Source organism: Labrus bergylta, chromosome 1 (genome assembly GCF_963930695.1).
Source record: "Labrus bergylta chromosome 1, fLabBer1.1, whole genome shotgun sequence".
Taxonomy (NCBI): Eukaryota; Metazoa; Chordata; class Actinopteri; order Labriformes; family Labridae; genus Labrus; species Labrus bergylta.
Genome location: NC_089195.1, coordinates 28,901,241 through 28,916,966, shown reverse-complemented (window position 1 = coordinate 28,916,966; position 15,726 = coordinate 28,901,241). Strand labels below are relative to the sequence as shown.

General features: G+C 40.9%; 2 protein-coding genes across 3 annotated transcripts; one reads left to right on the top strand and one right to left on the bottom strand.

The window, feature by feature from the left end:
* The first annotated feature begins 145 nt into the window (after window positions 1-145).
* Window positions 146-4,043, top strand: cdkn2d (cyclin-dependent kinase inhibitor 2D (p19, inhibits CDK4)). Its single transcript, XM_029280034.2, has 3 exons — window positions 146-345; window positions 701-861; window positions 2,989-4,043. Exons 2-3 carry the CDS (start codon window positions 721-723, stop codon window positions 3,340-3,342), a joined length of 495 nt encoding a protein of 164 aa, XP_029135867.1. The 5' UTR covers window positions 146-345; window positions 701-720; the 3' UTR covers window positions 3,343-4,043.
* A 5,368-nt stretch (window positions 4,044-9,411) lies between these two features.
* On the bottom strand, window positions 9,412-14,752 carry si:zfos-323e3.4 (volume-regulated anion channel subunit LRRC8E). Of its 2 annotated transcripts, none has more exons than XM_065958420.1 (3): window positions 14,586-14,752; window positions 13,693-13,851; window positions 9,412-11,987 (listed from the first exon to the last, which is right to left on the bottom strand). In XM_065958420.1, exons 2-3 carry the CDS (start codon window positions 13,831-13,833, stop codon window positions 9,708-9,710), a joined length of 2,421 nt encoding a protein of 806 aa, XP_065814492.1. In that variant the 5' UTR covers window positions 13,834-13,851; window positions 14,586-14,752; the 3' UTR covers window positions 9,412-9,707. The 2 variants fall into 2 exon arrangements, with proteins under 2 accessions (XP_065814492.1, XP_029135857.2); XM_029280024.2 differs by having other exon boundaries at window positions 13,693-13,854; window positions 14,586-14,751.
* Window positions 14,753-15,726: the final 974 nt, after the last annotated feature.

The following is a 15,726-nucleotide window of genomic DNA, read 5'->3' as shown; positions in this document are numbered from 1 at the left end:
ATCGCCCGCTTTCTTCGCTGCGCGCTCTGATTGGTCGACTGCTTGCTTGTTGCCACAGTGATAGTGTAGTAACCGAAGAGTAGCCCCGCCTCGCTCTCCTTATATGGAAGAAAAACACCCCGCGGGCGAGCTGTGATTGGTCGGCGTGTGTCGACCTCCAATGTTTGTAAATTTGTAGCTCGGAGACGCTGCTGCTGCAGAGCTCAGCGCGCAAATGTATTTACTAATGTTTATAAACCGTCATTGTTTGGATTCAATTTAAAAAAAAAGATTTTAAAAGAAGTCTCTGGAAACAGCGGCGTGTAACCTCTCGGAGACGTTAAGGAGCTGAAGGAACCGAACAAGGTAAAGGCTACTTTACAGCAACTGTAGTATCTTTCTCTAATGCTAGCGGTTTAGCCTGCGTGCTAACTGTTTGTGAGATGCCTGTCTGTTAGAAACAAACACATGTGTCCACAAAGAGTTGTTTAAACGCATGATTTCTTTAAAAGGACACTGATGTAACGTTACACTAGCCGACGGGTATCATGGCGTCTTGGGGAAATACATCTTTACGTTAGCCGGAAGCTGCAGTAACTAGCTGTATCTATGCGACGTCAACCATTAAATCTCTTAATGTTTATTACACTGCTGTTACCATCTGTACAGACCAGTGTTTGAGTTTCTGTGTAACTGTTGTTCTTCATCTCCTTCTGACCAGGCTTTACACAGTAGATTATAATGGTCCTGAGTCAGATGGACGCCGGCAGAGCTTTGACGTCGGCAGCAGCCAAAGGAAACAGCAGCGAGGTGCAGAGGATCCTGGAGGAATGCAGAGTTCATCCTGACACTCTCAATGAGTTTGGCAGGACTGCACTACAGGTGAGGACTAGTGACTCACACTTTATGACATATTGACCTTACGTACATTCAAGTTACCAGAGAAATATGTTGCAGAATCAATCAATCAATCAATCAATCCTTTCCTCTTTACGAAGAGGAAGAAGAAGATATACTTTATTGATCAGTTTTTACACTCTGTAGTCATGCAGCACACACATAGGCTGAAGTATATATACACACACACACACACACACACACACACACACACAGGATCCTATGGACATGCACACTAAGGGAGAGATGTCAGGGTGACGGAGCGGCCCACAGCGGGCGCTCATGAGCTGGTGGTGGGGAGGGGGTTTGGTGCCTTGCTCAAGGGCACCTCGGCAGTGCTCGGTGATCCGGCACCTCTCCAGCTACCAGACCAACTTCCATGCTTGGTCCGCACCGGGACTTGAGCCGGCGACCCTCAGGTTCCCAACCCAAGTCCCTACAGACTGAGCTACTGCCGCCCCCAACTGAGCTACTGCCGCCCCCCCAACATTATTACATCTAATAACTTAGATTTATGTAGCGGGGGGGGTGTTAGATGAGGCTGAATGCTTTGGTGAACAGGTGGTGTGTTTGAGGAGGTTTTTAAAGCTGACCAGGGATGCAGGTGTGCGGATTTCAGCTGTGGCTCAGTCGGTAGAGTCGTCGCCTCTCAACCGGAAGGTCGAGGGTTTGATCCCCAGCTGAGCAACATGTCCGATTCAATTCAATTCAATTTATTTGTACAGCGTCAACTCATAACAAGTGTTATCTCAAGACACTTTACAAAAGAGCAGGTAAAATACCTTACTCATTGTTATGTTACAAACATGACAATGTGTCCTTGGGCAAGACACTTAACCCTGAATTGCTTGAATTGGAGAGCAGGCCTGTGGCTGAGGACCGGGGTGTAGGGATGGAGGAGGTCGGTGAGGTACGGTGGGTCTAGACCAGGGGTGGGCAACTTTGGTCACAGCAAGGGCCACGTTCATTTAACTCTCACTGCCAGGTGGCAAAATTGTAGTTTCCAAAAACGATTGAAATCAATTATGTCTCAAATTTAACTCAACATATGCCAGTGATCAAATATTATTATCGACATATTTCTGGTTTTCATGATTTCATGGCAGATCTTGTCATGTTTTGTTCATGATTCCAATTATTTGATGTGTCAAAATTGAACTGAGGGCCACATTGAGGGTTGATGGGGGCCGCATGAGGCCCCCGGGCCGTCAGTTGCCCACCCCTGGACTAGACCATGAAGAGATTTGTAGGTGAGTAGGAGGAGTTTGTATTGGATGCGGGACTTGATCGGGAGCCAGTGGAGGTGGATGAGGGTGGGGGTGATGTGCTGCCAGGGCTTGGTGCGTGTAAGGACCCTGGCAGCAGAGTTTTGGACATTGATGTCATATAAGGATGTCTGGAAACGTCTCCTGTCATGACAGCAGTACAGAAACATGTCATTAAAAGACTGTCTGTTTTAACTGTCGAAATAAAAAAGGGTAACCGAATCCAGGTACCTTGGATTTCACTTGAGACCTGGTAAACGCCAGCCAAACGTGGAATATTTCATCCATTTATTTCAAAATAATTGTGCCCTCTAACATTGAATCCATTGATTATTGTTTTAAAAAAATGTACAGATCATCAAAATCACAGAAAAATATCCATGTTCATTTCTCAGACCTCAAGGTGACATCCTCAAATTGCTAGTTTGTCCAAGCAGCAGTCTGAAACTCGAAGTTGTGGGATTAACAAAAAGAAAAGTACTCTTCGATGAGAAGCTGCCTAATGAGACTGTGCGATGTGTTTAAGTGTCACTTGACTTCAGTAGTTAATAAATAAGTTTTGTCTATTTATTTCTAATAATTGTCGTATTGATAGATTGTTTCAGCTCTTTAAAGACACTCCTGTCAGAAATGGGGGGGGGGGGCTGTGGTCATTAAGGTTTAATCTTATCAACATTATGAATTGTATGGACTTTATTTGTTATTTTGTGTTCCAGACCTTTTTGGCACTTCCTAAATGAAACATTTTGGATTCAGTAGAGAATTGGACAATCTAGGGTCAACACTTAAAATGTACACACAGCTTAAATTAACTTTTCGCTTTCTTATTCTCTGATATTTCCTACAGGTGATGATGATGGGGAACTCCAAGATCGCCGGCCTGCTGCTGGAAAAAGGAGCGGACCCAAACATCCAGGACAAACACGGGATAGCGCCTGTCCACGACGCAGCCCGCACAGGATTCTTGGACACTCTGCGGGTTCTGGTGGATTACGGTGCCTCTGTAAACGTCTCGGACCAGAGCGGAGCCTTGCCCATACACATCGCCATCCGGGAGGGTCACCGAGATGTTGTGGAGTTCTTGGCGCCACGGTCGGACCTGAAGCACGCCAATATCAGCGGTCAAACGGCCATAGATGTGGCCCGAGCTTCACGCGTGCCTGACATGATGGACTTGCTCTTCGCTCACATTCATAGTTAGTCTGGGTGCCTCCTGGGTCACCCTGGCCTGACTTTGTTTGTCATTTCAAACCTGGTGACTTGAATTCATTGCTGTGTAAAGGATTATTTTTTGTTGTTGATAGTGGCTCAGCATTAATATGTGACACAGGACATATTGTCTTGGCAGCTTATTTTCAGTGGATTGGTGGCTACATACAGTAGCCTCCTCTTTTGCACAGTGCGATTCTGGCACCTTATATATATATATATATATATATATATATATATATATGTGTGTGTGTGTGTGTATATATATATATATATATATATATATATGTGTGTGTGTGTATATATATATATATATATATATATCTGTTGTCCCTTTAAATTGGGAGTGCACATTTTTAGATAGTTCCCCCAGTGTTTTCTAATTATTGCATTATTTCTATTGTGTGAGAATTGTAACAGTTGATACATTGTGTGTGTTTTAAAAAATTGTACAATACTTGATATGATGCCCCCTGATTGCTTTTCATAGTTGTGTTTCTCTTAATTAGATGTACTTAGACTTTGACTTATTTATTGTTGGAATAGGACTGAAGATTGTTGTGACCTTGTAAATGACGACATTTATCGTGATTTGTTGAAATGTTATTTATATAAATACTTTTAAATCTAAAGTGACATTATTCACTTTATTATTTGAAGAAGAAAACACAAAATAAAGTGTTGAATTTGGAAGTTTTTGGGAGTTGTAGTTTTTTTTATTTCAGGTAGTAGCCTACATATTTAGCTGCTGTAAAGTTTCTCATCTGACTTCTAGGCCTAAGAAACCAGTGACCGGCTAAATTGCATTCTCTGACGCCTGTAGCGGTTAGTTTGCACCCCATGTACAGGATCTACAGTCCCCAAAGCGGGATGCCTGAGTTCGGATCTGACCTGTGGCTCCTTTGCCCCGTGTCTTTACTCACTCTCTCTCTGATTTCAGACTCCACTGTCCTATCTCAAATAAAGCCCTGCAAAAAATCTAAAGAAAAAGATAATTGCAATCTCAAGTTTACACCTGCATTCGATATCAGACAGCATTTTTAACGGTGTTGATTTTAATTTCTTAGAAATTTGAAAGGAAATAAATCATTGGGTAAGAGTAAAATTTGTCAAATTAAAAGTTCTGAGTTTTTATTTCACATTAAAAAAAATAGGTTAAAAAATAAATTCAGGCAGGTTAGAGAAGGCTTTGAAACAGCATTTAGATCATATTTTCACTATTATGAAACACATCAAATGTTTAGTTTCTTTTCTTTTCTTCCATGCTTCTATAAAAATTCCTCCTTCAGCAGTGAGGACCAAACAAACAAAACTGAGAACCATCGGAGAACAAATAAGATAAATAAATAAGAACAAAAGTGGCCTTTCTTAAACCGTACTAACAGCATTTTCCTCGTCAGTAAAAAAAAGATCTGGTTTTCTTGTTCTGCTGCAGGCCATCCTGAAGTGTTCAGAACTTGAAGGTGATTGATGAAGGGCATTTATAATAACACCACACTGGAATGCTCTGTGCTGTGAAAGTCCCCTATGAGAGGGCACACGGATCAAAATGAATGAGGGCCCTGTTTTGTTCAGGCTCGCAGGTAACGGTGGCACAGTTTGCTGATGTTTGTGCACACGGCTCTTACAGTACAATGGATATCTTGTTTGCTTGTGTGCTGCGGGCCAACTCCAGCAGACGAGAAAGGAGATACAGTTCAACTGCTGCTGCACAGGCGGGATCGCTGAGCACAGCCTCATGATCTCCCTGACAGACCTTTGTATGTCTCTGTTGTTTACATGCATCTCCATCGATACAAACACTGATGAAAGCATGAAAACAACTCACTCACTTCCTGATCCTTCTGACAAAGATAACCACAGAAACTGGCATGAAAGGATTCTGTGAATTTGAATATATATTTGATGTGCTACTTCAGAAGAATATATTGCACTTTTTTTTTTACCATATAACTTTACAACCATACAGCTTTAGTAACAAGATCATAAAATGTTGCAGACCTTTTGAAACTTTTTGCAATCAGCTCACCGGACATTAAATGCCCAAATCAACAGTATTTAAGAGTATTGTTTTTTTATAATTAAATGTTTTGATTTTGATTGTAGGACTTGAGTTATTATTATTATTTAGTTTGGTATACTTTGGCTGAAGTACTGTCATTAGAGTCACATTTGCTTTAATTCTTCACCTGACTAGTCCTTACATGCTCCTTCAAGAGGAACATTTTGTTTCCTTTTCAACACTTTTTGACAGTTTCAGCTACCAGTTACTTTGTTAAGAGCTTTAGACAGAAGCTGTCACCCTGTGACCAAAAAGTTGGGACATTGTGATGATGCAATGTGATGATTCTGTGATGATGTGATTGCTGTTTTTATTAAACTTCACCAGGAAATCTTGTCAAATGTTGAAAATTAAACATGGGGGTTTGATGTTTATTTGAAAAATAGCTCCAAGAAATCGTGTCAAATGTTGAAAAAGAGAAATGTTCATGTTTCCTGTAAGTTATAGGCCCAGGAGAAATGTAATGCCAACATGTTACAAAAACATTTGGACAGTGAAATAAAATATGTATTACCCTGGAAAATGTAAAGTACTTTAACATTTCCTATTCTGTATATTTACACTACTCAAATTTTGAATGCAGGTCTTGTAATATGTGTCAAAGTTTTGTAGTTTACTACAACTTCTCTTGAAGAAAACCTCAAAGACTTCTTCAACCACTGGACTATGTATAGTCTGCAGTCTGCAGTCTGCAGTTGAATGTTGTTGTCATCCTCCTGTTTCAGATTTACATACTCCCAACAATGACACCTACAGGCCCCTGCACAGTCAAAGCACATTGTTTGACTGCAGTGGACGCCTCCACAGGAGCAGCTCAAGGTTAAATACCTCCACCCAGAGGTACCTTAGCTTTTGTTAGTCAGGAGACAACTGAGTCATTTCCATCCCCACCCATATTGTCCCAGCTAGTCAGCCAGCTAGAAAGACTCCCACAGCTCAGAAGTCTGCCCTCCCTTATCTTGTGCAGTAAAGACACATGGCTACAAATACTTATTCCAACATATTTTACACCCTCCAGCTGTATCAACCACACAAATGTAGTGTCTTCACGGTGCTACGACATGCAGCTGACGCAGTCCTGAGTCCAGCCACTAGGAGGCGCTAACTGGCTTCACAGAGCAGGATTAACTGGCTGTGTCGCTACTCCCATAAACACAAGAGTTGGTGTTGTTCGTTTGTTCTGCAGGTTGGGATAGTGGTCACAGTGACGAGCTACAAGGAAAAATGAGTGGGAGTGAACAAGAAAAACCAGTATCAGCTTATTCCCTCACTCCTTCCGAGGAGACACAAAATATATTCACGACGATGACAACGCTGTGAATAAGGTATTAGTCAAATATAACAGTTAAACACATCCCAGTGACATACAAGGTACATATAAGTATCAAAAAGTCTAAATGTCTGACTCTAGTTTATGGAGTTTAAGGGAGAGAAAAAAAATAGGTGTTGACACCAACCACAAACAAACCGGGGATGACACAGTAACCATCTTAAACTCCTCTCTCACAAGGAGGATTCACCCTTCTCTTTAAAAAACGGCATCCTATTTTTTTTTCTTCAAATTAGTATCACTCAAATAATCAAAAACATGTAATACACATTAACAGACAGGGGAAATATTTGGTTTGTTTTGGCCTTGATCTCTTTCAAACATGATACGTCATGATAAGTCCATGAGCTAAAAGAATTAAAGGATAAAACCAGTCACTTCAGTTTTAAACTATATCTGTTGTTTGTTCTCCTCTGACTTCTATATCTGCTGCAGACTCACACCATGCACTGCACTGACAGAAGGAAAAACATACAGCTGCCTCTTGCATTTTCAGAGCATGTTCAGGTATGTGAGTTATGCACTTGGACAGACTGAATCCATCTCATTTTTTAAAATGTATTCTGTGAAATTTATTATTTATTTATTTATTATTACACAATTTATTTATTGTGAGAAATGCTAACACACACACACACAGGCCCGAAAGCACATAAAAGGACCTGTATGGCACGTTGACACATGCACAAAGCCCTGAAAACCTCCTGAAATTTACAGGGTGAGCTGTGTGAACGCCAAAAAATAATTCCCTCCTTCCCGCCCTACAGGGATAGTGTCCTGCTGTGAGGGACATGTGTAAACAACTAACTTAGGAAGATTTCCTGATCAGTATTAGAAGTTTTAAGGGGTGCATATGTGAAAACGGTTGCACAGTGACTGGCGTCTCCCTCGCTGCAAAGAGACTTAAGCCCTATGAAGTTCGGGGTTCAGTTTCTTGCTCAATGGCACTTTGACTGTGCTCAGGAAGTAAAGAGGTACCTCTCCAGCGACCAGACACAATTCCATTCTTGCTCTGTATGGGGACTTGAACCGACAACCCGCCCCTCCCTACAGACTCAGCTTTTGCTGCCCAGAAGCTGCAGGGACTCAATCTTATTGGATGATATAAAATGCCATGCCAAGTTGGTCACTTGGTAATCAAATAATAAAACCAAACTTTTTATATGGTTTGAACTTTGACACTAAAAACTTGGCACCAAAGTCTGTTCTTCAAGCTGCAGGAGCTGCATCCTAACAGTTCAATCTCAGAAACTCACATCAGTCAGAAGCAGCTTCCAAAACGTATTTTTCCAAAACAAAATATTGCATCAACACAATTAGGACTGAAGGCACACTAAAGTTGCAGTTTTTCAAATATACAGTAATGAAGATATCAGAATTTACAACTTCAAACAACCACTCGAGGTCCAACAAGTTATTTTCAGCCAAGCCTTGGTCACAAAGATGCATTCACGTCTATTTTAGTTACAGCTGCCGATCAGCTCGGCCGCCATCTTCAGAAAGGAAAAGAAAGAGCAAAATAGTCTGCGACGCATTCTGGCGAGAGGCAAACGATTCTACTCTGCATCTTCTTAATCTTTTCATAAAAACATTCATAAATATTCTGTGTTAATTATTATGTAAGTTAATAAAAGTATCAAATAAAAAATGGTTTCCGACAGACTGGGAGGTGTGCGATGTCTGTGTGTGTCATAATGCTCTAAGGATACTGAGGAATGCCAATAACCTGTGGCAATGCAAGCCAAGACATGACTGCACTGTAGTTCAAGAAGAAAGGTGGACTCTATTCTCTATACCTGCAGCATGACAGTTTGCTATTGTCATACTCGTACACGGAGGGATCATCAGGGGGAAAGAAGAGGGGAGTGGAACAGCATGTTTTTTTTTTTGTAGTTTCGGGAAAAGATGAACAGGAATTTATGATCAAAAATGATCCAAATTAAAATATTTTGCACATGGTGTACCACTCCTCCTAAACCGTAATGTGAGCAGCTCAAATGACCTCCTTTAATTTGTTTTACTTCCATCTTTATTCTGTTTAAAAGGCACTGTAAGTTTATCTGCACTAGGGCATGATGTGTCCAATACTTCTTTACTGTGTGGACAGAGCGTATGTCAGGACAACATATCCACACACTTGATATGTTACTCATCCAAATTAAGTTTTTTAACCTCCCTTCTCTCTATAAATGATTATTGTTTCCAGTTGTGCAGTTGAAAAACATGCTAGCTTGATTTTTATCTGATTTGAAGTTTGATTACAGTCTGCTTTCACTTTGACTGATAAACAAAGAGATGAATGGCTTCTATTCTGTGACTGAACAGTGTCCTCTCCCTCCACTTGTTTAGTGTCTGAAAGGGAGCAACATGAGCCTCCGCACTGTGTGAAACACTCCTGTTTGCTCTATAAACCTGTCCAACAGGATGCAGGGCAACTAGAAGTTAGACAAATGTATCAACAAACCATGGAAATGTAGCTCCAAACAACTGCAAACCTCTTCTCTTTCACACTGCACGATTCTAACGTTAAACACAATTCTAATCCTAAAAACAAATATCCAATCAGGATGTGTGTTTTTAAATTTTAACTGCATCATCTTTAACTGTAAACGCAGATATATATAACGTATATAACATACAAAAGGGAGCAATTCACTTGCAAAGCTATAAACATTGTTAAAATATTTATTTAAAAAAAAGTATTTTTTCAGAGAATGCATAAATGTTTTTTCCATAAACACATATTTCAGAACTCCTCTTCTTAATACATTTTCAGTTTTGTTGTCTTTTCGTTGAGTCATTTATGGTTTCCCTTTTTTTGACCTGTTTAATATATATTTAAAAAATCCAGCCAGTGGAATGGTTTAATTCTGTGACAATACTATTATCTCTCATTGTGAATAAAACCGCCATCAACCTCCATGCTACACTGAGAAAATGACGAGTCAATGAGAGCTCTGCAGACTCAGCTATTACTCAGCCGGCTTCGTACACCTGACGGCAGCAGATCCAGAAGGCTATCGTCTACTATCAGTCCACTGACAGTCAGCAGGGGACAGTCACCGATCTCATGAGGAAGAGACTCCAGGCGGTTCCCTTTAATCTCCAGTCGGACTAGCTGAGCCAGATTCGACACTCTGGAGCTTAGATTGGCCAGGCAGTTATTTCCGAGGGCCAGCGTCTTTAGCCTTTTGCAGGAGAACAGCTCCTCTGGAAGGGTCTCTAATGAGTTGAAGGCAGCAGAGAAGAACTGGAGACCCTGAAGGATGCTGATCTCTACAGGAAGAGAGGTGAGCTGGTTGTGGGAGACGTCCAGGTGCCTGAGTGTAGTGCAATGAAACATCCGAGAGGGAAGCTTTCTTATCTTGTTCCAGCTGACGTCCAGCGTCTCCAGGGAGTGAAGCTTACTGATGTGGTCGGGGATGTAGGTGATTTTGTTGTGCCACAGTCGGAGAGTCACTAAACGGCGGCAATGCTGTAAGCTCAGGATCTCCTCCACGGTGGTAAGTTTGTTTTCCTTCAGGTCCAACTCCTGCAGGTTGATCAGGCTGAAGACTGCACTTGGGATGCGCTCCAACTGGCAGCCCACTAACTCCAAAGACACTATGTTGGTAAGCTTCTTTAGGGTGCTGAAAGCTTGGAGCTTCACACCGTCGTTGTAGATGCTCAGTCGTTGCAGCTGCAGTGCAACATCCACAATGCTGGGTGGGATCTTAGCGAGGGTGGAGTGGAGGGTGAGGATTCTTAGGGCTCTTAGCTCTCGAAAGGAGTCCAGAGAGGCGCTTTTGGACACCTCGTTTGTTAAAGGTCCGTTTAGTTCTAAATCTTCCAGGCCATGCAGGGTGTACATCCACATAGGCACCTCTTCTAGACTTTCAAAAGCTAGACGTAGGACCTTTAAATGTTCCTTGAGGTGGTTAAGGGCAGACAGCTGGAGCTTGGTAGGGCAGTAGACCAGCGATAACTCCTTCAGTTTTTCAAGCTTTGCCACACTCGCTGGGATGGTGACATTTTTAACTTGCTCCAGTTTGAGCGATTCCACTTCGGGAATCTCAAAGACTGTGTCGGGAAGTCCTGGCAGCATTAGCAAGTGCAGCTCCAACCGGTTGCTGGCGTTCTTGGCTAGACGGGAGCGTAGCTTTTTGGCAGTCCACTCATAGTTGAGGTTGAGCTGATGGAGATGACTTTCGCTTACCTCGGAAAGAAATACAGCAAACCTTTTGGAGAAAAGAGCGTCATATTGGTCCACGAGGTGCAGAAGGAAGGCAAAGTCATTCTTTACGTCCGGTATGTCATTAATGCCCGTCTCCAGTCTGACTTGGTCGAAGGAGTACTCATTCAGTGGCCGATGAAACAGCCAATAGAGGGTGTAGATGCAGAGGAGTCCATACACGCCCACAAAGCAGATGTAGCAGTAGGCGAGCTTGGAGAAGAGATGGGCCTTGTTGTGGTTACAGCAGTAGATATCGAACCCGGTCAGGTCAGGGGGAACGTAACACTTGACCACTATTTCAATGTTCGGTACGAGCACCGAGGTGTAGATTATGATTAAAAGGAACTTGAAGACTTTCAGTGATGTCTGAAGCACGTACATGACACGCAAGATGTCTGCTTCCTCTACATGAGTCCTGAACTTCTTCACTTTTTCAAACAGAGCCTTGGCCTGCTCGCCTTCTTTTTTATCTAAGACCGAGGGAGCCGATTGAGGCTCCGTTGCTTTCTTTTCTGGGTTGGACTTAACCGACGAGGAGCGAAGAAGCACTCTAGTTTCCTCTTCATCTGTTTGTCGTTCTGAGCTTCCTTTTGACACTGTGTTCCTCCAGCTCACCAATTTTTCCTCTCCCCTTTCCTCAGAGACCTCGCTCAGGGCCCTCGTTGTCCAGGGTGAATCAAAGCACTTTTCCAGAATGCTAACAAAGAGCTCAATTTTGGAAGACGTCCCGGGGAACTTGAACCAGAAGCTACTTGCGACCATGAAGATCAGAGTGTGGATCACGACGAGGTACGGGAAGAACTTTGCGAACCAGTGGACGAACCTCTCGTAGCAGTGGTGGTTGACAAACACATACTGGTGGATGTCCAGGTTGTTCTTGCGACCAAACACCTCCTTCACGATGGGTTTTGAAACCAGAGTGAGCTGCGACGTCGCGTTCTCCCTGTAGGTCCGGATGTGGCTGCAGTCAATGGCTTCAGGTGTTGGGCTGGTGAAGTGGCTGGGCAGGCAGGCGATCTTGTCTTGTGTGAGCTGTTGAAAGTAAGGAGGGAAGATAGAAGGAATATTTAAGAATGTATGTTTGGATACTTGTCAAAAACCATGACATGAGTCTTCAATTGTACCATTACCAACAATGAGATCTCTATATGCATCAGAAGATCGGTGTTTCGATCTCAAGCCCCGAGCTTCTATAGCGACGTGTTCTTGGGCGAGAACACAGACTCAAAATACTCAGGATATCTGAGACTAGTAATGTGCTTTATAAATCAGGGATGTGATTGGAAAAGGATAAAAAAGCAGTAATATCACCCCTAGTTAATAACAACCATGGTAAGTAATATCACTTGCACCTGCCTGAACTGATCAATGTTAGAAGGCCATTTTATAGCCTATGGATAAAAAAGGAATTGCAACAAAAGTCGGAAAATATATTTTACGTTCGCCGCCTTAAATAAAACTGGCCGGCCCATCCAGGTATGATTGGGAAACACTTTCATTGACAAATTCTCGTTGGTCGTTATTCGCCTTTAAAAAAAAAAAAAAAAAAAGAAGTGTTACAGAAGTAACTTTAAAAAAATAAAGTAGATTTTAGTTAAGTTATTGTTTTAGCATTGTTCTGTTTTATACAGTTAAATTAACGATAAATTAAGAAATAAATGTTTCTTTAAAGGTGAAACCACCAACTTCAAAACACTAAATGTAAAATAAGAAGAAGAATGTTTTTTTTAATGGTGGCTCATGTACACACCGTTTCTTTGGTTTGCCTTTCATCTAACAAAAACATATTTACTCATTTTAAACAGACATTTGTAGAGAATATTCCTCTTCTCTAGTGAGCAGGATTGAACCTTTAAAAATACATTTTCGTTGTTGGTTTTTGTCTTTTAATTGCTGAAACTGTTCTTTATGATTTACATTAAAGCCCACTGGACTTCAAATTTATTTTCTTACATGCACTCTGTGAGTAGGTTACATACACTGCAAGATGTTTTTCTCATAGTCCACTGCACAGCTCCTACATTGCACCTTTTGTACTTTTTTTGTTTTTTATTTTTTATATTTTACATTTTTAAATTCTATTTTATATATTGTAATAGCTTCTTATACTGTATTATTTAAGTTGTTGCTAGTTCTGCTTTATTTCCTTGTTAACTGTTTAGCACCAGTACACCAAGTCAAATTCCTTGTATGTGTAAATGTACTTGGCAATAAAACCCGATTCTGATTCTGATTCTGATTAATTGGATTTGTATACAAAGGAAATAAAAATATCTCCAAACTTAACAGTTGTTCTGGAATGAATTTGACATAAGGTTTATGATATATGATACAGTTCTGATTTTGTTCTTTACCAAATCAACACTAAAACGTTTCTCAGTCACAGTCTCCACACTCTAGAGTCGTGTTAATAAAACAAGTGAATGTGTGATTCATTAATTAATCCATTTGCTCACTTTTTGTGCTATTTCAATGTAGCTCAGGGTTTAAACTCTGGTGGTGAGAGCACAAATAAAGCAGCAAGTTAGTGATCTGAATCTAGGTGGGTCAGGAGAAGCAAGTTAGTTCAGTTTCAGTGACTGGAATGTGGCTTGACTCAGAGGTCTGTTAATGTAAGACAGAGAGGGAACTACAACAGAGACATACAGCGCAACCTTTTATCCTCCTCAGACAGGTCAGGTTATTACTGAATAGTAAATGTTATGTTAAAAGAGTGGCTGGCTTGTAGGCGCATTACCTGCAAAGTGCACCCAAAGACTCCAATCATGAGCATAGCAACGCACAGGTACTCCGAGAAAACATCCCACCAAGGCTTCAGGACCCGAAACTTTGAGTTCTGCTCTATGCCGAAATTTCTCAATTCTCCAACTGGGATCATCCTGGCTCTTTCTCCACACTGCTGAAAGACAAGAGTGAACCCTGGAGGCTAAAACAACACAGAGCAGTATCTAAGGAACATCTTGTCAAAAGGGTTTAAAATTACATTTAAAAAAAAGAAAATTGATGTGCTGACTGGGAAAAAATACAGAACTATCTGGTTACAATATGTAAACACTGACTTGTATGTCAGGAGTTTCTGGCCTTGACTAAATGAACAAGTCCTGGACTGTAGGTGGATCCAAAGTGGACAGACTAGTTTCGACAGCAATGTTTTGACAAAAGAAGATAACTCATTCAGGAAAGAGTTGAGTTAACCTCCCTAGTATGAGGAATTTGGTAAAATTACGTAACACGTCCTTAAATAACACAAAGAGCCGACTCTGAATTAGTCAATTGGCCGACTTCTGATAAAGTTAATTATAAAATGTTCCAAAAAAAAAAAAAAAAAAGTAAGCCTAATGCTGAGAATAAATAATAATAATGCAAGTCAAGGCTAACAGTTTGCTAAAATGTCATCGTCTTTTAAAACACTTTCACTAGTTTTTGAATAATGTAAGACTTAAACAGCACCTCCTGAAAAGGCGTGCCAAATACTACAACCCTGCAGCGTCACATGTTCATTTCAACTTTTTATCTCTTTAAAACAAGTTTCTGCTTTTCACTAAAGTATCACCATGAACTGAACTGAACTGTATAGGCTAATAATAATGAATCTCTGTATTCAGCTTTAACCAGGTGAGTTTTTCTTACCTGCGTCCTGCGCACAGGATCCTCTGGTGCCCGCAGGGACTCGCGAGCACACCGGTGTCAAGGTAACAGGAAACAGCGCGAGACATCCGGAGAAGATTTTTAAAATAAACCCATCCTGTTCGAGGTATTGAAGCTCCCATGAGCGCTTACTGTACAGAACATAAAGCCACTTTATGCTGCCATGGCATGCCTTACTATCTCCCATCAGCTCTGTCAGGATGTCAGGTGTTCTCTCTCTCTCCGTCTTTAGACAGTTTGAGTATAACGTTTTTAAGCAGGATAAAAGGAGAAGCTGTGCCTCATCACTTCATTTCACCTTATAGCCTACTATATCAAATGTCTCTTTTAACGATTTTATTATTTTTTAGTAATGCATAGGCTACTAAATATAAAATGTATAATACTGTATTCAATATCACATCAATCTAAAGTCTACTTTCATTTGTAGACTTTCTAATGACACTTATTTGTTCCCTCTTATATCCCATATGTGGTTTCTTCTGTCTCACCATTTGCTGCTGCAAAAACTGAATTTCCATACTGAGGCTTAGCAGAGGCTTATCTTATAAGACAAGATGAGATAGAGACTCAGATTCAAAGATAAGAGATTGTGCAAGTCTAATCTAATCAGTGCTTATCTAATGAGTGGACAGCGATATATTTACTGTCAGGTCATGTGGAAGTTGCCATTTGAATATACAGACATGTGTTTATGACATTAATTAACTAGTGTGATACAATCTTTAGTAACGCACCCACTGAAGGTGACCGAGCCTTCTCTGTCCGGGCTCCTATAGGCTGAGGACTGACCTGCCGGAGGAGATCAGGGAAGCAAACTTACTGTCTTCTTTTAAAAACTCACTATTTAAGACTATCTATTTATTGATTTTACGGTTTTGTTGTTGTTTTATCTCCATGTGTTATGCTCCATTAACTGTTGCCTATTGGCTTTTAATTGTAGGCTATGTAAAGCGCTATACAAATAAATGTATTATTAGTATTATCTGAAATAGATTTATTTTTTTACTATAAGACTGGACTGCATGTGGATCGTTTTCTAAGTCCATGAGAGAGCTTTCTTTGATTTATAATAATGGTGGCTGGTCAAAGATCATTTCAAGTTCACACTTACTGAAGGAAA

What these genes read in the sequence shown, in the direction of transcription:
- cdkn2d (XM_029280034.2), top strand. Translation starts at nt 721, where the DNA reads ATGGTCCTGAGTCAGATGGACGCCGGCAGAGCTTTGACGTCGGCAGCA. An exon ending in TTGGCAGGACTGCACTACAG is followed by an intron (nt 862 to 2,988) that starts GTGAGGACTAGT and finishes TATTTCCTACAG; the next exon opens with GTGATGATGATGGGGAACTC.
- si:zfos-323e3.4 (XM_065958420.1), bottom strand. Translation starts at nt 13,833, where the DNA reads ATGATCCCAGTTGGAGAATTGAGAAATTTCGGCATAGAGCAGAACTCA. An exon ending in TCTTTGGGTGCACTTTGCAG is followed by an intron (nt 11,988 to 13,692) that starts GTAATGCGCCTA and finishes TACTTTCAACAG; the next exon opens with CTCACACAAGACAAGATCGC.